At 48.5% G+C, this 24,496-nt stretch overlaps 2 protein-coding genes across 2 annotated transcripts in view; one reads left to right on the top strand and one right to left on the bottom strand.

Annotated features, from left to right (window-relative positions):
• LOC118839020 (zinc finger protein 850-like) overlaps positions 1-24,496 on the bottom strand; it is a 902,460-nt gene that overhangs the window by 527,052 nt on the left and 350,912 nt on the right. The gene's annotated exons all lie outside the window — the stretch shown is intronic.
• NPHS1 (NPHS1 adhesion molecule, nephrin) lies at positions 1,518-17,929 on the top strand. Its single transcript, XM_036746408.1, has 29 exons — positions 1,518-1,590; positions 1,677-1,880; positions 2,506-2,628; positions 2,874-3,002; positions 4,436-4,517; positions 4,611-4,714; positions 4,948-5,075; positions 5,176-5,347; positions 5,969-6,126; positions 6,282-6,426; positions 7,228-7,352; positions 7,786-7,990; positions 8,234-8,363; positions 8,523-8,695; positions 8,935-9,075; positions 9,181-9,321; positions 9,414-9,535; positions 10,007-10,172; positions 10,411-10,567; positions 11,096-11,247; positions 11,896-12,007; positions 12,103-12,284; positions 13,405-13,455; positions 15,543-15,665; positions 15,817-15,844; positions 16,501-16,570; positions 17,287-17,380; positions 17,535-17,650; positions 17,795-17,929. The coding sequence occupies exons 1-29, from the start codon at positions 1,518-1,520 to the stop codon at positions 17,927-17,929; spliced, it is 3,741 nt and encodes a 1,246-aa protein (XP_036602303.1).

Genomic DNA, 24,496 nt, shown 5'->3' with positions numbered 1-24,496 from the left:
GTGGGGGTGGGTGCATTGGGCACATGGAGGAAAAGCCTGGTTGGGCAGATAACCAGGGCTATGATAGCTACAGCCCCTTGAAAGTAACACCAGACATGGAAAAGGGGACAGCCAGACCCCCAGATCCAGGTCTCTGCCCAGAGAGGGCAAGAGGATGCATCTACTGAGGCAAACAGGGTGAATGACTTGACCAGGGTCACACATCTATTAAGTGTCTGAGGCAGGATTTGAACTCAGGAAGATGAGTCTTCCTGACTCCAGGCCCAGTGCTCTGTGCACTGTGGCGCCACCTAGTGGCCCGTGCACTTAGTAAGTGCTTAATAAATGCTTTCGGATTCATTCATTGTGGAGGAGGGAGGGTGAGGTTCCGTTGAGGATCTGGCCAGGACACAGCCAACTTTAAAGGAGGAGACTGGACTGCTGAGTGACAGAGGGTGGAGAAGACATATCCCCTGACGAGTCCTCCTCCTGCCCCTGCACGCATGATGAAGGTCTGGAGAGGAGTGGCCAGCCTTGGAAAGGGGTCCCATGGCATCATCCAGAGAGAGCTGGGAGGAAGCTGAAAGGACACAGATCTAGAGCTAGAAGGGGGCCATTGTCGGGGGTCCAATTCCATCATTTTGCATACTAGGAAACAGGCCCAGGAATGTCAAATAGGTCGACCAAAGTCACACACACAGTTAGTGGCAGAATCAGGATTTGAACTGAGCTCCTCTGACTTTCAAGCCAGAGCCTCTCCTCCTGGGGTCTCCATTTCCCTGTCTGTAAAATGGGGAGTTGGATCAGAGGGCAGTAACAAGAACAGACATTTATATAGCGATTTCAGGTTTGCAAAGTCTTCGACCCTCACAACAACCTTGTAAAGGAAGGACCCTCATTGGAACCATTTTATTTTATTATTTTTTTCACTGTCACCACTTTAAAAACAGGAACATCTACGAGAAGTTAAGTGACTTGTAGTCAATGAGGCAGAATTCAAACTCCGGTCTTCCTGATGCCAACTCCAAGGCTCTTACCCACGACACTGCCTAACTCCAGTTCTACATTTGTAGGTGTCATGCAAAGCCCCTGGTCAACAACCTGGTGACAACCCCAGGCCGAGCCTCCCAACTGGTGCATGGTGGGGGAGGGGGCCAGTAGCACAGCTGGCCATTCCAGGGTGTGGAGGGGTTGTCGGACTGAGGAATGCCACTGGCATGTGCTGACATCGGGGGATTCCTGGCCCTGGGCTCTGCCCCCACCTCAGTAGGAAAATGGGGAGGGATAGAGTCTGACAGTGGGAAAGAGAATGATGAAAAGAAGCCTGAGCTGGGATTGAGGAGATGTGCCTTCCAATCCCTGCTCTGCTCCTCACCTGGGATCCTTGGGCAAAGCTGTTCCACACTCCAGATAAAGTGATGGGGTTCGATTAGGTGATTTCTAAGACCCCACAAAGTTTGGATGTTCTCTAAGTCTCCAAGACACCCCAAAGTAGAGAGTGGAGTTGGGCAGGATTGGACTGCAGGTGGGGAGCAGAGATGTGCTGGGTCTTGAAGCTGCTGCCCAGGGGAGTCCTGCACACTGGAATCTTCCTGCAGCTGCTTATGACAGGTAAGAGAGACCACTGGCCTCTGACCCTTCTCATATTAGACCTCTGATCCCAGCCCCTCATCCACCAACTTTTCTCTTCCCCAAAGTCCAGCTCCAGACCCCACCCCACCAGAACTTTTGGCTGCTACCAGACAATGTGACGGTCATCGAAGGAGAGGACGTTGTGTTGAAATGTGGCGTCCAAGCCAGACAAGGGCATGTACAGTGGGTGAAAGATGGTTTTGTGTTGGGCCCCAACCCTGAGATCCCAGGGTTCCCCAGATACCGCATGACGGGCAACCCCAATCAAGGTGGGTTCATGTTTGGCCTCCAAGGGCTGAACTAGCAACTGCCCGTGGGCAATTGTTCAGTTGTTTTCAGTCATGTCTGACTGTGACCCCATTTGGGTTTTTTGGGGGGCAGAGATACTGGAGTGGTTTTCCATTTCCTTCTCCAGCTCATTTTATAGATAAGGAAACTGAGGCAAACAGGCTTAAGTGACTTGTACAGGGTCACACAACTAGGAAGTGTTTGAGGTCAGATTTGAACTCAGGAAGATGAGTCTTCCTGATCCAGGCTCGTCAGTCTATCCACTGTACCACTGCCTCCCCATGAACAGAGGACTCAGCAAAGAGTGGCCCTCAAGGAGACCCAGGCTTGCCATAACGAAAACACGTATAATTCTAGCTTTTTTGAAGATGGAATAGGTCACCTCAGAGGTCACTGGTTCTCCTCATTGGAGGTCTCCAAGGAGAGGCGGGATAACAACCCTCTTATCCACATTTACGGGAGGCAGAGATTCCTTTTCGGGGAGGGGCTGAGGGTCCTTCCTGCACTGTGATTATGGGAGAATTGAGCATCCCCCCACGAATGGGACTGGCCCGTAACCAACCCTGCAGTGCTGAATCCTGCACTGTGCCTGTGTCTCCCTGACAGGTGAATTTCACCTCCACATTTCTAAGTGTGATATCAGTGATGACGCAGAGTTCGAATGTCAAGTCAGCCGGTCAGAGACAAGCCCTGAGCTTGTCTCTCCTAGAATCAGAGTCACTGTGCTAGGTATGAGATCTTCCCAAGTTCCTAGTTTTCCCTCTGCCCCCATTCCCTCCACAGCCCCAGAACTCCCAGAGACAAGCCTCCAGCTGATCTCTCTGATCTTCCTAGCCAGATTCTGGCAGGGAACCTTGGGGATCCATGCATTAGTCACCCCATTCTTTACATGCTTCGGGGACTTGGGTGTCTAGTCTTGGGCTCACTCTCTCTGACTTATGATTCTCTGCTCTCTGATTCCATGCTTCCTTTAGTACCTCCCAAGGTGATCCAGATGAATCCTGAGGCTGGGAGCTTGGTCACCTGGGTGGCTGGAGGGGAGTATTCAGTCACCTGCACCTCCGGAAACTCTAAACCAGAGGCTGAGATCATTTTTCGCCAGGGTGAGTGGATGTATGTGACTGAAAGCATCTGAGACTTTTGGTGAGATCATTAAGTGATCACACAGTCACCAATTCAAGGAGGATGCATTGAGTGTCAACTGTTATATAAGGCTGTGGGAGGGACTTTATGGGGAATCCAAAGATGAATCAAATGTCATCCCTTCTGCCTCACCTCTGACACATCCTGGCTGTGTCTTCCTGGACAAGTTCCAAGCTCCTAGGGCTCCAGGAAGCCTCTTAAGACTATACTCGGTGAGTGAGCAGGTGCCACGCAAACCCCCTCTGTCCTCCGGTGCAGCCCCAGTAAGGGTCTCCCAACGCTGGGACCTCCATTGATAGAGGAAACCGCCTCATCCCGGAGACTGAGACCAGTCCCTGTCTGTACCCCAGCTCTTCTGTCCAATTTGGTCCATAGTAGGAAAGATAAGATATGTTTACAAGTATGACCAAGGGAAATAATATTTATGAAGCTCTTAGCACACTATAAAGAAGGCACTCAATGAATGTTTGTTCTTTTCCCCTTCCAATAATGTGAGACAGATTATGAAAGCGCATTTAAAGGTACCAGGGTGGCTCAGAGAAGGATGAGTGGACTTCCTTTTAGAAGGGATTGGGGAAGACATCCTGGCGGAGGTGATATTTGACCTGGACGTTGAAAGATGGGTAGGAAGTGGCCAGGCAGATTTGGCCCAGAAGGGCATTCCAAGGTGAAGTACATGAGGAGAGAAAGCAAGGAAGTCCCATTTGGGCTGGAGCAGAGGGGAGCATGAATGGGAGCTGGGAGAGGCAAAGCTCTAGGAAGGCCACGGTGGCCACCTGGACTTAATGTCAAGCTAAGGAATCTGGCCTTTATCCTCTGGGCAATGGGAAACCATTAAAAGCTTCATGCAGGGGTGTAGGGATCAGAGCTAAATCTGGTGGTTTGTGCTGAATGGATTGGAGAGAGGGAGGGACTATAGTTCAGGCCAGGATCCACAACTGCCCGAGCTTGCTTGTGCTGTGTGGGGGCAGTGGCTCTGGAGAGGAGGGAGGAGAAGAGGAGATATTGCTAAGATAAAATCAACACCACTTTGTGATTGATTGGATGTGGGAGTGGATGGTGACTGGGAGGATGGCAGGGCTATTAACAGAAGTAAGGAAGGCAGGAAGAAGGGGGTTGGGTTGTCCAAACCATGAGTTTGGTTGGGGAGACAGTCATTTGCATACTATATGATAGGGAGCTGTTAACTGGGGGAGGGAACCCCAGAAGTAGAACCAAAGATAGAGATAGGTGTGTGTGGGGGTGTGTATAGCGGAGCAAGAGAAGCAGAATCAAGGATGTTTGGAGCTTGGGGATAAGTGGTCACTCACTGGGAGATGTGGTCCCCATTCTCCCTAACTTCTGATCTAGCTCCATGAGTCTCTTTCCCTTCCCCACTTCCTCTGCTAACCAGACAACTGGCTGGTTCCAGACATCTTTCCCTACACAAACCCTGGATCGTATGAGAAATTCGTCACCACAGAGGCCACAGTCAGGTATGGGGGGCACTTGAATCCCCAAGGACCCAAATGCTTTCTCCCAATCTATTCTGCTGCCTGGCCCACCTTTGAATTCCTCTCTCTGCCCAGGGTGACTCCCAAGCCCTCTGACAATGGGAAACTCCTGGTCTGTGAAGTGATCAACCCAGCCATGAAGGAATCTTTGAAAGCGTCTTTCACTATGAACATTCTGTGTGAGCTAGGGCTCCAAGACAAGGTGGAAAGGGGAGGGCACCATGGGCACACTTGTTCACCAAGAGTGCCAAGCATGCTGTCATACAGGAAGTCTAAGTATCATGACTCAGGGACTTGGAAAATGGGAGAACAGGGAGGTATGGTAAGGGGACTGAGTTCTGGGTCTCTTTGAAGACCTCCAGGGCTGAGGAGGATCTCCTTGCCAAGTTCCCTCTGGCTTCCTTCTCCCCAGTTCCCCCTGGCCCTCCTATCATTGAGTGGCCTGGCCAGCTAGAGGGGAGAGCCAAAGCTGGACAGGATTTGGAGCTACCCTGCGTGTCGCGAGGGGGAAACCCTCTTGCTACCCTGCAGTGGCTGAAGGTGAGCTGGGGACACCACAGAGGAGTCTTGGCAATCTGGGCTTTCAGTTTTAGGATCCCCTGTTCACTTTTTTCCATGCTATCCCCTGTCTCCACCCCAGAATGGAAAGGTGATCTCCACAGTTTGGGAGACTGACCACAAGCAGGCCCTGGCCCGAAGCATCCTCCCTCTGACCATCCAGCCAGAGGACAATGGGGCCCAGCTCAGCTGTGAAGCTCAAAACAGTGTGTCCCCTGAGGCTCAAGAACATGTGATTACACTGCATATCTCCTGTGAGGATCCTGGGATCTTGGGAGCTGTCCCCTGCCCCATTCCACCCCCTACAGTCCCCTTGGAGTCACTGCTTCCTATTCTGGAGCAGTCTATCCCCTTCCTCTGCCCCCCACCCCACCCAGGCCTACCTAGCTTTGCTTAGTTCCCCCAGCTCTAGCACCAGAACCATGATTGGGATTCTGGTGCCCATGGCAAATTTAATGTAGGGGAACAGACCTTGGGAAACAAAGCCTCAGAGAGAGAAGAGACCCTGGGACACCACCCTTTGAAGAGGTACACAGACACCAGCCTTCCTCATAATGAGTGGAAAGGATGGTACTTTCATCCTCCACGAAAGGCATGGCTCTGATCTATATGGTTGGGCGCAGTCACACTTAGAGAAGAAGCAATCCTTCTTCCAGAGGAACAGCCAATGAGTACCCCAACTCAGAGGCGGGGGAAGGCAAGTGGCAGCAGACAGGGAACCTTGTTGTGATCTTGGGGACAGCAGTGTGCGAGATTTTTATGGAGAAAAAGTGTCTGCCCCCTGTGGATACCCTGGAGAAAAGCCCCAATAACCCTGGCCTAGTTCTAGCCCTGTCTGGTGCCATCTTCACATCTCTCTTCTCACCTCCTCACAGTTCCCCCCAGCTCCATCACCATCTTGGGCTCTACAAGCCTAGATGAGAACAAGACCGCATCCTTCTCCTGTTTCACCAAGTCTAGTAACCCAGGAGTCCTGCTGCGCTGGTGGCTGGGCTGGCAGGAGCTCAGACCCACAGATGTGACTGTCACTGATGTGAGGTTTGAGGACTGGAGCCCAGGGGCCCCAAAGAGCCAGGAGCCTGGGGTGGGGGAGAATCAAAGACTTGGCCCACCCTTAAAGGGAGCATGGGGGAGTCCCTGAGTTGGTGGGCTGGATGCCCAAGTTTGAGGATCCAATTCCATCCTCAGGGGCTGTATGGTGGTCGAATAACCATGTCCAATGTGACCCATACCATGCGAAGGGCAGACAATGGGCTGATGCTGACCTGTGAGGCCTTTAGTGAGGCTTTTGCCAAGGAGACCCTCAAGAAATCAGTCACACTCAATGTGAAATGTGAGTCCCCAAAGATCCTCAAAAAACCTAATAGAATGCCCCTCTTCAACCTCCTAATCAATCGACAAGCTTTTATTAAGCTCCTACTATGTGCCAGGCTGAGTGCTAAGTGCTAGGGATATAAATATACAAGGGATCCAGACTTGCCTTCTGGAGCTTAAATTCTGTGGGGGATGGGAAAGGGGGAAGGATGGGGGCAGGGTCTGTGACATTCACAGATAAACAAATACAAGCTAGATCACAAAATAAATACATGGTGCCTAGGCTGGGAGGGCACCAACAAATAGGAAAATATGAAAATGCATCTTGAAGAAGGTGATCCTGGAGCATCTTGACATAAGGCAAGGATTCCAAGAAGTGAGGTGCAGTCCAGGGGTACACAGAGATCAAATGGTGTGGATCCCCATCTGCCAAGTAGGCTTGTTTTGGTGGAATGAAGATTGTGTGAGAGGGAGAAAAATGTATCATCAGCCTGGAAAAATAGACCAGAGCCAGATGATGAAGGGCTTCAAATGCTAAACACAGGTGTCTGTATTTTGTCCTAAGGGGAATAGGGAATCATTGCTGCTTCTTGAGCAGAGGAGTGACTACACAGTCAGACCTGTGCTTTATGAATATCCACCAGACACTGGAGATGGGAGAGGCCAGAGATGGGGACACCAGTCAGAAGGCTATTTCAATAGTCCAGGCTATCCTTGAGGATATTTCCCTCTGAGACCCTGTCCCAGACCCCCATGGCTCAAGTGTAGTGGGGAGAGGAAAAGAAAAAAGGCTGATCTCCCCTTCCCCACCACCCACCAGATCCTATCCAAAGACTCTGGATTGAGAGTTTCCCGAAGGGGGAAAATTTTCGAGCTGGAAACCAGGTTCGGCTCCTGTGTCTGGCCATTGGGGGCAACCCAGAGCCCTCCCTCTCCTGGTGCAAGGTGATTGCAAAAAACTCAGGATCAGGGAAGGGATTTGAGGATTCCTAAAAGGCAGAAAATCCCTTCTCAGGGGTACAGGTGTGTCTGTATAAAGCAGAGGGTGGGGGATGGGAGGGGTGGGTGTCCAGAATAGGCTGCTAGAAAATCTCAGGAATTTGGAGCTGTCTATAACTGGAAGGCCAGTTGTGTGATGAGCTGAAATGTGGCTTTGGAAATCACTGGGGGATTCTGGGACTTTACCTAAGGGTGGGCAATCTGAATGCTTAAAGGGAGGACTTTGAACCAGAACAGCTTCTGAAGGACAGGTGGGTAGAGTCAAGAGTGAGAATTCCCAAATGTGGATCCTTTGCAGGAAGGGGGTGGGGAGAGAAATCCTAGACTGGGAGTCTGGTACCAAGGGACTCTGGGGCTGGGGCTGGAAATGGATTGAAAGGATAAGAAGCCTGTGGTGGAGACCAAGTCAGGAATGGAGCAGAGGTCGAGGAGTGCCGTGGAAAAGTCAGGGAACACCTTCTCCAGAGAGCTGATCCTAAAGTTGGACCCCAGTGACAACCAGGCCGTTTACACCTGCAAGACCACTTCCAACTGCAAGGCCACCAACGACCAAGCCTCAGCCTCCACTAAGTTCCATGTGCAGTGTGAGACATCACCTTGATCCTCCTGGGGAGAGCCCTGAGTGGGAGGGTGCTCTCACACCCCTGAAGGAGGGATCCTGGGTGGGGAGGTTCCAAGGGATGAGGCTTAGGAAACTCTCACCCCTGGGAGAAAGGGAGGGGATGTTGGATAGGAGTTTCTGGAAAGTTATCATACTGTGGACATTTTGGGGACAGCACAAGAGTCATTCAGACCCCTTGACCCCCACACACACTTTCTTATTGCAGTCCCTTCCATCAATGTGACTATTACAGCCAATGCCTCCATTCTGCGCCCTGGGGACTCTGTGAACCTCACTTGTGTTAGCCTCAGCAGTAACCCCCCAGCCAACCTGTCTTGGGAAAAGGAAGGGGACAGGTGAGGTCACTTTGCACTCTCCACCCCCCCCCCCCCCGCCCCAGCCTTCACACCTAGCCTGGGTCTGAAGAATCACAGCCCTGCCTGCTCACTAGAAGCACGGCCCCCAGAATTGTCCCCATGGCTCCTAACACCTTCTCATGTCCCCTTCCTTCCCAGGCTCCAAGGAATGACCTTCAGGTACAGGCCATCCCGGTTCAGGGGCTCAGAGGCAGCGGGGAGCATATGGCTTCATGTGTCTTCCCAGGACCATGGGAACCGCGTAACATGCAGGGCTAACAGCCCTGAGCTTCAAGAGACCGTGAGCGCCTTCTATCAGCTCCACGTCCTTTGTGCGTGTTCTACTGGGGTGACCAGGCTGGGGAGAAGGAGCCCATAACCCACCTCCTTCCATCCCTGATCCCATCACCATCCTAAACCTAAACCAGACCCTACAACTAAGCCGAGCTTAGCACAGTGCCTGGTGCATAGTAAAGGCTTAATGTTTGTTGACTGACTTTATCCTCCACGCCCCAGCCCTGACCCTTCCCCCACACATGGGTCCCAATAATCACTTTTCTTGTCCACACAGACCCTCCCAAATTCCTGGAAGATCAGGTCCTCAAAGTGGAAGCCCAGGAACATGGGGGAGCATTGCTCCCCATCTCTGTGTCTGCTAACCCAGCTCCTGAATTCTTCAATTGGAGTTTCCAGGGAAGCAAACTGAGTCCAGGTACCAGAAGTGGGAGAGAAGTTCCTGGCAAAAGGACTATGGCCCCGAAGGGCTCTGGAAGGGGAGGGCATGCTTTTGCGAATGCTGCATCCCTTCACTTCCCAGATGGGGGTCCCAGACACCGGATCCTCCCCGGAGGAGCCCTGAAACTATGGAACTTGACAAGGGGAGATAGTGGGGAGTACCGGCTGCTGTGCCAGAACGCAGAGGGCATCACTGAGGCCGTGGTCAGGCTGGACGTCCACTGTGAGTGAGCTTCCCCTTGCCTGAGAGTGGCCAGCCTTCCCTTCAGCAGCCCCTTCCTCAGACTGAGCCCCTCTTCTCTCTTCCCTCCCCAGATGCCCCCACCATCCGGACCATCCCCGATATCACAGAGGTGGATGTAGGTGGATCGGCAGAGATCCTCTGCGTTGTCGATGCCAGCCCTGTCCTTCCCGGCATGTTTCGGTGGGAGAGGCTGGTGAGGGATTCCCCTACAGCCCCAGCCCCAGCCCCAGCCTCCACTTCAGTTCTGATCCAACCCTCAACCCTAGGCTACACATCCCCGAGCCCAGCCCCAGCCTGCTGTTCCCCAGCTCGATGACATTCCTACAGGGCCTCAGCTAGGTCTGCCCTGCCCACCCTCCAGACTTGATTTCCACAGCTCAAAGGAAGACACTTTTCTTGACCCTAGATATCTGGCAGAGATTTTGCATGAATCATCTCTGTGATTTCAGGGACTTTCCTGGAGTTATCCAAACGCTTGTTTTCTGTGCCTCTGCAGGGCTGGAAGAGGACAGACAGGAGCAGGCAGGGAGGAGCTGGGTTGGGAGTGTTCAGGGCAGCGCTGCTGCGGTGGAAGGCTAGAAGATAGAACCAGCATAGGTTCTCTGTTGGGGGGCAGATTGGGAAGGTGGATTTCTAGCTCTTGGCGGGATTCGTGTCCCTGAAGGGAGAAGAAGAACAAGACTTGGAGGACATGGAACAGACATCACAGGGATTGACAGGACGTTTACAGATCCCCAAGGCTACTTTGGAGCAGGCTGGGCCATACCAATGCATTGTGGACAATGGGATACCTCCCCCTGCCCGCAGGCTCTCAAGGCTTATTGTGAGATGTAGGTAATAGACCCTCCCAAATTAGGGGAACCCCAACATGGACTCCTCACGCTAAGTTCATCTTGACACCCAAATCTCCACCCTGAACCTTAAACTCGACACTCTGCCATGGTCCTCAGAAGTCCCTCGCTGTGGCCCCTTAGGATCTTAGCACTTAGAGAAACCCAGCAAGGTCCAACCATTCTTTAGACAGCAAAATTCCTCCTCTTATGCTCACTCCTTATTGTGTCCCTCCAGTTGCTCCTAAGGTTGAATACCCTCAGCCCCTCACCAAGGTGGCTGCCGCTGGGGACAGGTCCAGCTCAGCCACATTACACTGCCGGGCACGAGGTGTCCCCAATGTTGCCTTCACCTGGGCCAAGAATGGGGTTCCCCTGGACCTCCAAGACCCCAGGTCAGCCCCCACACTGACTCCAGATCCTCACTGACCCACACATCTCTGCTTTCTACATGCCTCCTAACACCACATGGACTTCATCTCACTTCTTGACCCCTGGGAATATAAGCATTTCACTATGGAGATGTCTCCCCACACCCAGTTCCTAATCCCACACACCTATTCCCATTCCCTAACACTGTTTCTCACAAACCCTGGCCCCATGCCCTTCTGCCTCTAACACGACACTCTACTTGTCCTAAACTCTCACGTCACTCCCTCAACCCTGAGCACCATGTCCTCTGATCTCAACCTCATCTAGTCTGCAGCCCCACCTATTATGATTCCTGCCACCATCACCATCACCATCACCACCACCATCACCATCACCACCACCATCACCATCACCATCACCACCACCACCATCACCATCACCATTACCATCACCACCACTACCATCACCACCATCACCACCACCATCACCATCACCATCACCATCATCATCGCCAAATCTTACTTCATTCCTTATCCACCCCTTTCTCCCAGATACACAGAACATACCTATCACGAGGGATCAGTTCATAGCAGCGTCCTCACCATTGCCAACATCACAGCTGCCCAAGACTATGCCCTCTTCACTTGCACAGCCACCAACAACCTGGGCACTGACCACACCGACATCCAGATCGTCAGCATTAGTATGGCTTGGCGGGGGGGGTGGGGTGGAGCAGGACAGGGGAGGGCAGAAGGCAAGCATTCTTAGCTTGGGAGCCATGGACCCCCAGAGATTGCAGAGGGGTCCATAAACTTGAATGAGAAAAAAATCTTAATTTCATCAAAACTAGTTTCCTTTATCAGTCCACGTATTTTATGCCGAGAAAGCATAATTCTGAGAAGGGGCTTACAGGCTTCACTAAAGGGGTCTATGATCCACAAAACTGGCTTAGAACCCTTTGCTCTAGGGAAATCTCTTGTTCCACAGCCTGAAAGATTATATGTATCCCTCACTTCATGAAGTATCCCTATTCCTGAGGAGAAAGGTTGGGCATGTTTTGAAGTTTTGCTACACAAAAACTATTTCCAGGGAGCTAGGAGAGTTTAATCTTTGAAGAATACCTGTGGCCCTTTCAGAAAAGCAAAAGTCAGGCTCAATCATCTTGTTAAGAGGCAATTTCCACCCCTCCAACTTTGTCCCTCTTTTAATTTGGTTTTGTAAACTCAAATTTTCATATGTTGAGATTGATCAATGAAAGGTGAACCTGCCTGGGTCCTGGGAGAAAATGGGCACAGAATGGAGAAGGGGGAGCTCAGGGAGGGTGGTTTCCTGTCACTTCTCCCCTTGACAGGTCGCCCGGACCCTCCAGCAGGCTTAAGGGTCATGAATATCACCCACCACTCTGTGGGCTTGGAATGGAAAGCAGGCTTTGATGGGGGCCTGGAGCAGAGATTCCGTGTCAGGTAGGCACCACAGTGGGCTGAGAGGAGAGAGTGGGGAGGGAGCAGGCTAAAACTGAGCAGCCTACTCATCTATAAACTCCCTATGATCACTACAGGTATGAGGCGCCTGAGGCACCAGGGTACCTGTACGTGGATGTCTTCCCACCTCAAGCCACTTCCTTCACTGTGGATGGTCTTCGGCCTTTCACCCTGTATCATTTCTCTCTGCTGGCCACTAATGCCCTGGGGGACAGTGACCTTGCTGATCGGGGAGCACGGATCCCAGTCACCACCATAGGTGCCCGGGGGAAAGGTGGTAGGGAAATTTAAGCATTAGGGAGTCCATGGAAAGAGCAGGAACTACAGTCCCCATCCAGAAACTCCTACCTTTGCCACCTAGGGAAGGGTGAAGGGAAGAAGCATTTATTCAGAGCCAACTACATGCCAGGCCTGTGCTAAGCACCTGACAAATATTTGATCCTCACAACGATCCTGGCAAGTAGGTGCTATTGGGATCTCCATTTTCCTCAGTTGAGGAAACTAAGTCAGCTGGAGGTTAAGTGACTTACCCAGGGTGGCACAACTAAGAAGTGTCTGAGGCCAAATTGAACCTTGACTCCAGGCCCAATGACCTACCCGCTGCAGAAGGAGGAGCAGGAACATTTAGGCATAGGATACCACTGTGGACAAAGACAGAGAGACCAGAAATAAAAGGGCAGGTTCTGTTAGCAGAGAGTAATCTAGTTTGATTAAAGCATAGAGGACATGGAAAGAGTAATGGGAGAAAAGACAAGGAGAGAAGGTGACCCTGGACTGTGGGAGATCTCAGATGCTGTACATGACCAGATAGATCCATGAAGGACTGAAGAATGTTAGATTTTGAGCTGGAAGGTGCCTTAGAAACCATTGGGAGGCAGATGATTCTGGCAGCTGAGTAAAGGAGGATGTAGAGAGGCCAGATGTGCTGGGATGCAGGTGGTGGGTCATAAGGTGCTTCCTGTAGGTGAGGTAGAGAGGCCAGATGTGCTGGGATGCAGGTGGTGGGTCATAAGGTGCTTCCTGTAGGTGAGGTAGAGAGGCCAGATGTGTTGGGATGTAGGTGGTGGGATATAAGGTCCTTCCTATAGTTGAGAAAACACAGGGGAACTATATAGAAAGGGAATGGTCATGGGTGAGATGAACTAATCAGAACTTGGTCACTGTTTGACTCAGAGAACCAAGGAGAGAGAAAGGCCAAAGATAGCCCTGAGCACTCAATTTTCTGGAACTGCGTAAATAATGGTGCCCACAGTGATACAGGCTCCATTCAGAGAATCTTCTAAGTTTGGCTGGGAGAGGGTAAATGAGGTTAGCCAATATTAGAGGGGGCACCCTGACATCCTGAAGTCAATCCAACACACTTACTTTCTTTTTACCAGGTGTTGAAGACTCATCTGAAAAGACAGAGGACCAGTTCCCTATACAACGTGGTGAGGCCTTCCTGGAACCAATCTCCACTATTCTTTTGTCTAGGAAAGAAATCCATCTTTCCATCACCAACTACTTAGCTCTTTTCCATAACTTACCTGCTCCCTCCATATGGCCCCATCCACATCTCCTTTAGCTTCCTGCCATCCTCTTGACCTGTCAACTCAACTTCCTTTACTTCTTTCTTTTCCACTCAGAAGCTCTTTCACACTCTCCATCCCTTCTTTACTGAATTTAATTCACTAAATCAGGGCTGTCCAACCTTAGGTTATCTTAGGGCCACATTCAAATAAAATAATTATGCAAGGGCCACACCCAGAATAAAAATATAGTACACTAATAGAAAGTGGGGGAACGCGCGAAAGCAAACACAAAACAACAAAGCGACAACACAACAGTATAAATGTAGGTGCATACTGACTAATTTGCATTGTACAGATGGAACACATCCCACAAATCGTTTGAAAATCCTGTGCGATGCGCTCTGTCCATAATACTGCTTAAAAACACCAAAGAAAATTAACATCAACAAGATTATTTATTAGTGATGGAATTTTAAAAATCTGATACGCATTCCATGCAAACTATTATTTTATTTTTTCGCTCATGAAAATTAAAACCCACAGGTGGGCCACGTAAAATTGCACTGCGGGCCGCATGTGGCCCGTGGGCCATATTTTGGACAGCCCTGCACTAAATATTTACTGCGTGCCTATTTGGTACCCAATCCTGAACAAGGCACTGGGAGAGAGATGGAGGAAGTCGCAAGATATGGTCCCTGCTTTTAGATACCTTACCATCCTGTTGAGAAGATAAGATTTATATGTACATTAAGTAATTCATGAACACTGCTGAACAATGTGCACTATTAATCCAGTGTTAAATGGCATCTATACTTTAGGTAGCCAGGTGGCTGTAGCAGATAGAGGCCTGGACCCGGAATCAGGATCCTGGAGTTAAAATCTGGCCTCTGATATTTATTAGCAAGTCATTTCACCTGTCTTCTTCATCTGTAAAATGGGGTGATAATAGCACCCACCTCCCAGGATTGCTGTGAGGATAAAATGAGATGTTCACGCAGCACTTTGCAAACCTCCAATGGCCATAGAAACGCTAGTTGTCATCATTGCATACTTGTTTGGGGCCATCACCAAGGAGGTGAGCCTTGAGGTGGGCTTTGGAGATCCAGTAATGTTTGCCTGGATGAGGCGAGACTCCCCTGCCCAGAGCAGAGGGGTACGTTGGGCAGCGACAGGAGACAGGACTGGAGAGGAAGGCTGGAGCTGGATCAGGAAGGGCTTTGAACGCCAGGAAGGGTATCCTTGGTGCTGCGCACAGCGGGGAGCCACTGTGGGTTTCCCATCAGGGATAGTAGGGTCATAGACGTAGACCTGGACAGGATTTTAGGGGTCATCGAGACTAATCCTTTTATCTTACAGATTAGGAAACTAAGGCCTGAGAGGCCACATGATTTGCTCCAGGTCACGCAGGTTGCTGGTGTTTGACCTTGGTTCTCTGATGCCAAATCCAGCACTCTTTGCAGACAAATATCCTGGCCTCCTCGCTGTTCTTTGAACAAAACAATCCCTGCTGGCCTGGAACGTTCTCTCTCCTTGACTCCACCTCCTGGCTTCCTTAAAGACAAAAAGTTCAAATCTCACCCTCTCCTTTGGGTCCCCAACCCCCATTTCTGCCTCCCCCATTGCTAGGGCTTTCTCTCGGACATTACCTCTCATCCACCCTGTATTAACGCCTTGTTTGTTCATAGTTGTTTTAACAATTCGATTGTAAACTCACTGAGGACAGACTGGTTTTGCCTTTTAACTCCACTGGCTCAGTGATGAATAAGTGCTTGGTGACTAATATTGAATGAATGACTGAATGGGTTAAGATTACTTGGGCATCCGTGTGCAGGATGTAATAGTGAGAGAAAAACGGAGTAGTTGACCACTGAGGAGGCAAGAGAAGGAAGCCAGGCAGGTGTGATAGAATGGGGACTGGCTCTCGGCTGACGGTGAAATGGAAGGAGAGTTCTCTGTAGACCCCCTGGCTTTTCCCCTTCCTGAGGACCCTCTGTTTGTGTCCCCAGAATTCCCTCGGTGGCTCCTGCTCCCCGTTCTCTTTGCCCTAGGGCTTCTGCTCCTCCTCTCCAATGCGTCCTGCATAGGGTACGTCCTCTGGAGGCAGAGACATCGTGGGAATCCCTCAGAGGGTAAGGACATCCTGCTGGGGGAAAAGGGAAGATGTTGACTGTAACACTCTGTATGCAAAGGGAAGCACGTGGATCTGGTTCCCCAAACGCCCCATAAAGATGCCACCCAAATGGGCTGACCTCAACTCTGTCACTCTCATTCTGCCCTCAGGAGCCAAAGAGGAAAAGACGGAAGAAGGGTAAGGAAGTATCATATCCTAGATAGAGGGAGAGGATGGATGGGATAGGAGGGTGGCAGTGTCGAGAGCTGGTTCAGATGTGAAAGAACTCACTTAGACCTTCTCTTTAGCCAATGGGAACTTTATTTACGTAAAAGCACACGGACCTGAGATTTAGCAAGGAGTTAAACAAAGGCCCTGATATAGGAAAAATCCCAGACATATAGAGAGAAAACTGGACAGCCTGTAGGATGATGATGTAATCTTAGGGTTTCTTATGGGGGTTGGAGATTTAGGGACAGGATAAGTACAAACAAGGTGAGGAAGGTGGATGCTTTCAAGATAAGAAAAAATGGTCATGACGCAGGATGAGGAAGATGTATGACAGAAAAGGAAACACAGGATGAGGGGGGCAAAAGCGATTTTTTTGGTACAAGTTGTCTGGTATTTCAAGATAAGGGGGAAAGGGCATTAAGACACCCTCAAGTTACAGGATGGGCTGCAGAATGAGCCTCAGACCCCCTCAGGGGGCCTGGGAAAGTGACCCTTACTATTCCTCTCAACCCTTAGGGTACCATTTGTATCCGCATCAGCAGGAAGGAAAGAGGTGGGAGGGGATAGCTGTGGCCTGGGAAGATAGAGGGAAGCTGATGCCAGCCTCTTCTGCCCCACGGCAGGTCAGAGACTCGAGCTGGGAACGAATACGAAGAGAGCAGATGGAGCGGCGGATACACCCCGAGCACTACGGTGAGACTGGGGGCAGGACAGGGTGATCCAGGGACGCCTTGGGAGGAGGCAGTTCCTTGACTTGCTTTGATAATAGAATAATATAATAAATATAAATAATATTTATATAGTGCTTTAAGGTTGATAAAGCACTTGAAAAACATTATCTTATTTGATCCTCACAATAGCCCCGGGAGGTGAGTGCTATTACTATCCCTCTTTTACATACGAAGAAATCAAGGCAAACAGGTGAAGTGACTTGCTCATGGTCCCTCAGCTGGAAAGTGTTTCAGGCAGGATTGGAACTCAGGTCTTCCAGACTCCAGACTCTTTATCTACTTCGCCCCCTATGATTTGAATGGGTTTAGGAAAAGCCTCTGTGCTCCTGAATGTTTCCACCAATCCATGTGTCCCTGGTGCCTGGAATTCCATTATTAGGGAGTAGTTCTCTGTTCTAGCCCTTCTTTTAAAAAGCAAATTGCCTTCAAAAGGAGACAACTCCTTTGAGTGGATGAATTTCTCAGATCCCTTCCTGGGCAGGAATAAGAGCGCTGGATGAAAGGGGTGGGGAATGAGGGGGGATACACATCCAGGACCCCGTCCAGGTGCAGCTGAAGTGGGCAAGGGGTTCTGCAGGTCCCAGATAGACAGGGGGGAGGAAACAGGACATTCTTTCAGACTCCCTGGCTCCCTGGACGGTTTGAGTTTGTTTGGTTGTTTTTTTGGCTGGGGAACAGGAGAGCTCAGCAGAGATGGACCCCTATTACCATTCCATGAAGGACTTCAGCCCCCAGCTTCCACCAACACTTGAAGAGGAACCCCAATATCAAAGTAAATGGAAAGATCACGCTGCTCAGCCCCCCAACTCTCCTCCCCTCTCCCTCTGCCTATTTTCTCTAGTCCTTTAGAGATTGAAATAACCTTCCAGATCAGGACAATGGACTTCCTAGCCAGCCGACTCCCCTGATTTCTGTTCCCATTCCAGGTTTCTGGGGTCATGAATATGAAGAGGTGGCAGGTCCTGGTCCCATTTATGATGAAGTTGAAAGGCTGTACCCCCTTTCTGGTGCCTGGCAAACTCCCCACAAAGCGGCAGAAATGGTAATGATGCTAAGAGCCTCCCCCACTCCCGGCCTCTGCTTCCCTGTCAGGTTGATGGGGAGCTATTCCCCTGGATCTTGTCCTCATGCTCCCCTCCCTATACTCATCTCCATTTCTTCATTTTCTTTTCTCTCTGTTTCCCAGGGAACTTATCAGCATGGAGAGTGGCCCCATGGAACATGTGAGGAGCCTACAAGGATTTATGACCTGGTGTCTGAGGACCTCCCTGGGGCAGGGCAGGACTACCTGCCCTTCCACCTCAGAGGGGAGTTGGTGTGAGACCAGCCAAAGGCCCAATAACTTAAAGCTGTCAGCAGTGTCCTGCGATTGACTCTCCAGGGCCAGTGGTCCTGCTGCTTTGCAAACAGGCTAAGCTTGTCCAATAAATAAAGTGCACCGCGATGTGGCCTACTGAGATTTCCAAAGCAATCCTGAAGGGATGGGAGCCCTCAAAGAGGTGAGGAGGCACTTAGCACTGCCCTTCTCTGATCCCGCTCTGATCTCCCCCAAGCCCAGGATTAGGGCCCCAGCGGACAGCTTCCTTGGCTGTCAGGTACCTCCCAAAAGGAGGGGAGTCTCATGCTAGTCCTTAGCTTGAGGTCCAGCCTTGGTATCTTTGCTTGGTGTCCACCCAATGCAGAAAAAACCTGGCCACCCCTAGAGCTTTTGCTATCACTTTTCCAGGCCAATATTCTTCTCCGGGACACATCTTCCCCATGAGCCCAGCTCTGGTCCCCAACTACGGTATTTTTGTCACCATCACACCCATTCTACTAGACTCCCTGGCTAGAAACTTTCACGGAACAATTCCCTCTCCTCTCTGCTCCCTGCTACTGGAGGCAGGCCCTGCCTGTAGGTGTAATAAACAGAGCACTGGACTTGGAGGCAGGGAGACCCGAGTTCAAATCCAGGCTCTGACACTTGATAGTTGCGTGGCACTTATTAGCTGTGTGATGCTGTGTAAAATGGAAATCACAGCACTCGGTGTGTTGAGTATCGAATGTGATCTTTTATTTAAGGTGCTATGTAAATAGGGAGATTTCACTAGGAGCTGCTAGGTGGCGCCATAGTACAAAGAGTGCTGGGCCTGGAGTCAGGAAGACTCTGGCCTCAGACACTTCCTAGCTGTGTGCCCCTGGGCAAGTCACTTTACCCTGTTTATCTCAGTTTCCTCAGCTGTAAAAGGAGCTGGAGAAGGAAATGGCCAATCAGTAGCTGTGTGTCCCTGGTCAAGTCACTTAACCCTATTTGCCTCAGTTTCCTCATCTGTAAAATGTATCTGTAAAATGAATCTTCAAAAAGAAAACCCCAAATGGGGTCATGGTGAATCAGACATAACCAAAAAACAACTTAACAACCTGATTTCACTAGTACGAAAAAACTTCCTCTCCCAGTATAGGTCAATACCAGCCCTGCAACTTAGAGTCTTAATAATAATTAATAATAATAATAAATAGCTAGCATTTATAGAGTGTTTCAAGGTTTGCAGAACATTTCAGAAATATTATCTTATCCTCATTATAGCCCTAGGAGGTATTTGCACTTTACAGATGAGGAAACCGAAGCAGACAAAGGTTAAGTAACTTGCCCAGGGTAATATAGCTAGTAAATGACTGAGGTCAAGATTTGAACTCGGGTCTTCCTGCCTCCAAGTCCAACATTATCCACTCTGCCACCTAGGAGTGTGTTATTTTAATATATGAAATCTATGATACTCTGCGTGAGTCTCAAAGCCCTCCACAAATTCAAAAAATATTTACTGAATATTGATAAATATTGATAAAATTGATACACATTGATATTAAAAACTCCTATTGATAAAGCATAGCTGAGAATACAAAGATGAGTAAAACATAACCTGGGTCCTCTAAGAATTTATGGGAGATGGGAAGAATGCAAATCGTCACCTCTCTTCCTTAGCCTCCAGCAAAGGACCAAAGGACCTTGACCTTCATCCCAGGATTCCCTTCCTTTCTACCCCATCCATTCATTAACTAACATTATTAGTTCTTATATGGTCAGAGGATTTCCTGCCTGATCTCTACCCTTCAGAGGGAAGAGAAGTGAAGCAAGGCTTTCCATGCATACTGAACTTTTCTCCAGTCTGATCTCCATCCTCCTTTGGGAAAAGGAATAGAACCCTCCACTCAATGATGAACATTTGCTTTTCATTTCTCCCACTGCCTTCCTTTGCAAAACCCTATTCTTCATCTGCACCATTATCTCTAATCCCTTGACCCCTCAATTTTCTCCCAAGCCATCACCCCAGCATTAGCCACTCTCCTCACCTTCACTCCTATACATGTTCTGCTGAACAAAGGTAGAGAAAATCATGCAACTGTTCTGACTGGCTCACTAAAATTTATGTCACATGATCTAACCTGGGCCCTCACTGCTGCCAGGCAATCCTACTACACCTCCCTCATCAACTCACACTCCCAGTCTCCACAGCAACTCTTCCAAAGCTTCTCATCCCTCCTCAAACCTCCCATGGCTCTCCCAATCCCCACTCTCTCAGCTGAGAATCTTGACTCTTATTTTACAGAAAAGATTAAGGCCATTTACTGTGAACTCTCTCTTCTCCCCTATTCCTCATCTCCCATCACTCAGATGCCTTCTCTCCTCCTTCACCCCTGTCTTAGATGATGAGGTCGACTTACTCCTTCCCAAGGCTACAAATGACCCCCATTCTATCCCATCTCCTCCAGCAGATTTCCCCTTTTGTCGCCCCCACTCTTTTATTGATTTCCTTTTTTTTAATTTAACGGTATTTGTTTTCCAATTCCATGTATCTTTTACTTGTTTTCAATCTCTCCCTCTCTACTGGCCCATCCCCTCCTGCCTACAAACATGCCAATGTCTCTGCTGCCCTAAGAAAAGCCCTCGCTTGACCCTTTCATCCCTATTCACCATCATCCATTATCTCTTGTTCCCTTTGTAGGTAAACCCCTTGAAAACTCTGTCTACAACATGGCCATCTAGGTCTACCCCAGGAGCCTCCACTTTCTTCTCTCTTACTCTCTTCTTAACCCCTTACAATCTGGCTTCCCATCTTATCATTCCAGTGAGCTGTTCTCTCCAAAGCTACTGACAATCACTTAGTTGCAAAATCCAATGGCTTTTTCTCAATCTTCATTCTCCTTGACCTCTCCGCGGCCTTTGACATTGTTGATCGCTCTCTCCTCCCTGATACTCTCTCTAGGTTTTCAGGATATGCCTCCCCACCCCCCTCACCCCGTTCTCCTCCAGCCTCTCTGACCACTCCTTCTCTGTCTCCTTTGCTGGATCCTCATCCAAACCATACCTTCTAACTGTAGGCATCCCTCATGATTCTGTCCTGGGCCCTCTTCTCTTCTCCCTCCGTACTACTTCACCGGGTGATCTCATCAGCTCCTACGGATTTAATTGCCATCTCTATGCTGATGGCTCTCAAATCTACCTAACCTACCCCAGCTTCTCTGCTGACCTCTGATCTCTCATTTCTAACTACTTTCTAGACATCTTGAGCTAGGTGTCTAGTAGACATCTTCAACTCAACATGTTGAAAATGGAACTCACTATCTTTCCCCTAGCCCCTGCCACTTCCCGGTTACTGTAGGGAACAAAACCATCCTTCCCCAGGCTCCCAAGCCAGGAGTCATCCAGGATTTCTCATTCTCTTTCACCCCACCCCTCACATCCAAGCTATTTCACCCCTGTAGCATCTCTTGAATATGCCCCCTCCTCTCCTCTGATATTGCTCCCACGTTGGTCCGGGCCCTCATCACCTCACACCTGGACTATTGCAGTAGCTGCTGGGGTGGGGAGTGGTGGGAGAGGGGAAGGGGGGGAGGGTGGGCAGTTCTACCTGCCTCCAGTCTCTTCTCACTCCAGTCCTCCCTCCATTTAGCCACTGAAGTGATTTTCCTAAAGCACGCAAGTCTGACCACATACACCACACTACTTAGTAAACTCCACTGACTCTCTATTGCCTTCAGGATCAAATACAAAATCTTCTGTTTGGCCTTCAAAGCCCTTCATCACCTGATTCCCTCCTACTTTTCCAATCTTCTTACACTTTACATGCTATTTAATCCAGTGACACTGACCTCCTGGCCATTCTGCCTACAAGAAAGACTGTCTCTCCATTTCCTCTGGCTCTCCCCCATGCCTGGAACACTCTTCCTTCTCAACTCCTCCACTGCTCTGGCTTCCTTTAAGTTCCAAGGACAATCTCATCTTTCAACTCTTAATTCTAGTGCCTTCCCTCTGTTAATTATTTCCCACTTATCCTCTATACAGCTTATTTGTATATATTTGTTTGCATGCTGTCTCCCTTACTAGATTGAGGGCTATAACTGTCTTTTGCCTCTTTTTGCATCCTCAGAGCTCAGCCCAATACCTTGCATATAGTAGGCGCTTAATAAAGGCTTATTGATTGATTGATTGAAAGGATGAGAACAAGCATTTCTCAAAGAAAGGTCAACAACCTTATGAAAAAATGTTCTGAATAAGAGAAATGAAAGTAAAAACAAGTTGGAGATTCTCCCTCACACCCATCAGATTGACGATGACAGCCAGAAGGAAAATGACAATTGTGGGAGTTGCCGTGGGAGAACGCACACACTGCACACACTGACATTAAGTAGGAGTGAGAAGTCGTCCGTGGAGGCTCAGCAGGAGATAACATGGGAGCCGGCAGTGGCCAGGGTGGGGATAACAGGGGAGATGGTGATGAGACAAGGACAGGCATCGATGGGGCAGTATAAGGTGGTGAATAGAGCTCTGGGCCTGGAGTCAGGAAGTCCTAAGATCATTCACTCCCAAGCTGTGCGACCCTGGGCAAGTCACTTAACTTTTCCGTGTCTCAGTTCCCTCATCTATATATAAGGGGAGGTTGGACTTAGCAGCCTCAAAGGTGCCTTCCAGCACTCAATCTGTAATTCTAATGCTCTGCTGATGGTGCTGTGAGTTGGTCCAATCATTCTGGAATGGAATTTGGACATATACACAAAAAGTGACTGGATTGTGCATACACTCTGACCAAATGATACCACTACTAGGCCTATACCCCAAATTGATAAAAGGAAAAGGAAAAGGTCTCATATGTACAAACATATTTATGGTCAGTCAATAAGCATTTATTAAGTACCTACTATGTGCCTAATGCCATGCTAAGCATAAGGGATACAAAGAAAGGGAAAATCAAGGCACCTTCCTTCCTTCCAGGAGCTCACAATCTAATGAACGAGACAACACGCAAACAACAACGTACATGCAAGTTTTGTGTGTGTGTGTGTGTGTGTGTGTGTGTGTATCTGTCTATCTGTCTGTATAGTGCAAAGGGAAGGTGATCTCAGAAAGAAGGGCCCTTGTAAGAAAGGCCTCCTTCTGGGGGTAGGATTTGAGCTAAATTCTGAAGGAAATAGTCTTTTTGTTGTAACAAAGAACTGAAACAGAGGGCATGTCCCTCACCCAGAGAATGATGAAACAAATTATGGTCTATCAATGTAACAGAACATTACTGTGTCCTAAGAAATGTCCAAAAGAATGCATGTAGAGAAATCTCAGAAGACCTCTACGAATTGATGCAGGGAGAAAAGAGCAGAATTCAGGGAAAAATTTATACAATTACTACAACAGGGAAAAGACAAACAACTTGGAAGGATTCAGAACTCTAATGAAAACAATGACTGATAATGACTCCAAAAGACTGATGATGAAGCATGCCTCTAACCTCTTCAGGAAGAGATGGTAGACTACAGGTACAAAGCAAGGCATACATTTTCATGAAATGTGGATTTGTTTTGTGGGCCAATATTTATTTGTTACAATGGAGGGCATCTATTTTTCGCATATCCAGGGAAGATTTATAGGGGATAAATGGGGTTGTTGATAATGATACTAAAAAAAAAAAGAGGAAAATGAATCGCTTAAAAAATACACAGAAGAGAGTAGAAGGAAGTTCAGGAGGGGACAGGAAGAAATAAGGCAAGGTTGGAAGTAACCATGCTAAAATCAAAATAATAAAATAGTGATGATAATAATAGCCAGCATTTATGTAGCCCTTTTGCAAAGCACTTTGCAACTATTAGCTCAAATCTTATCTTTTATTACTGTTTTCTAAAAGCCATAGATGATGAAGATTCATGGTTTCATATATGGTCCCCTTTTTCTTTTTGTTTAGGGAAATGTTCATTTGTTGATTCTTGTCAAATTTGTAACAATAAAACGGGAAAAAAATTTATTGGACACTTACTGTTATTCAAGGTCCGGTAGGTGATATTTATATATAAAGAGAGTTATAAGACAAAAAAAGTCCTCAAGGAGTTTACACATATTTTATTACCAACAAAAGCCAGCCAGAAGAAATAGAAAGAGAAATTCCATTTAAAATAACTATAGGCAGTATAAAATACTCCAGAATCTATCTGCCAATACATACACAGGAACTATATGAACACAATTACAAAACATTCTTCATACAAATAAAGACAGATTTAAATAACTGGAGAAATATTAATTACAAATGGGTAGGCTAAGCCAATATAATAAAAATGACACTGCTACCTAAATCATTTTACTTATTCAGTACCATACCAATCAAACTACCAAAGAATTACATTGCAAAGCAAAAAAAGATTTCTAAAATTCATCTGGAGGAACAAAAGGTCAAGACTGTTAAGAAAATCAACAGAAAAAAAGGAAATGAAGGGGATCTAGAAGTACCAGATCTCAAACTATACTACAAAGCTGTAATCATCAAAACAATTTGGTAAGGAACAAAACAAGAAACAGAGAGGTTGATCACTGGAACAGCTTAGGCATATAGAATATAGAAGCAAATGAGCACAGTACCTGGTGTTT

Source organism: Trichosurus vulpecula, chromosome 2 (genome assembly GCF_011100635.1).
Source record: "Trichosurus vulpecula isolate mTriVul1 chromosome 2, mTriVul1.pri, whole genome shotgun sequence".
In the NCBI taxonomy this organism is placed as follows: Eukaryota; Metazoa; Chordata; class Mammalia; order Diprotodontia; family Phalangeridae; genus Trichosurus; species Trichosurus vulpecula.
The sequence above is the reverse complement of the archived record's forward strand: the minus strand, read 5'-3'. Positions and strand labels throughout refer to the sequence as shown.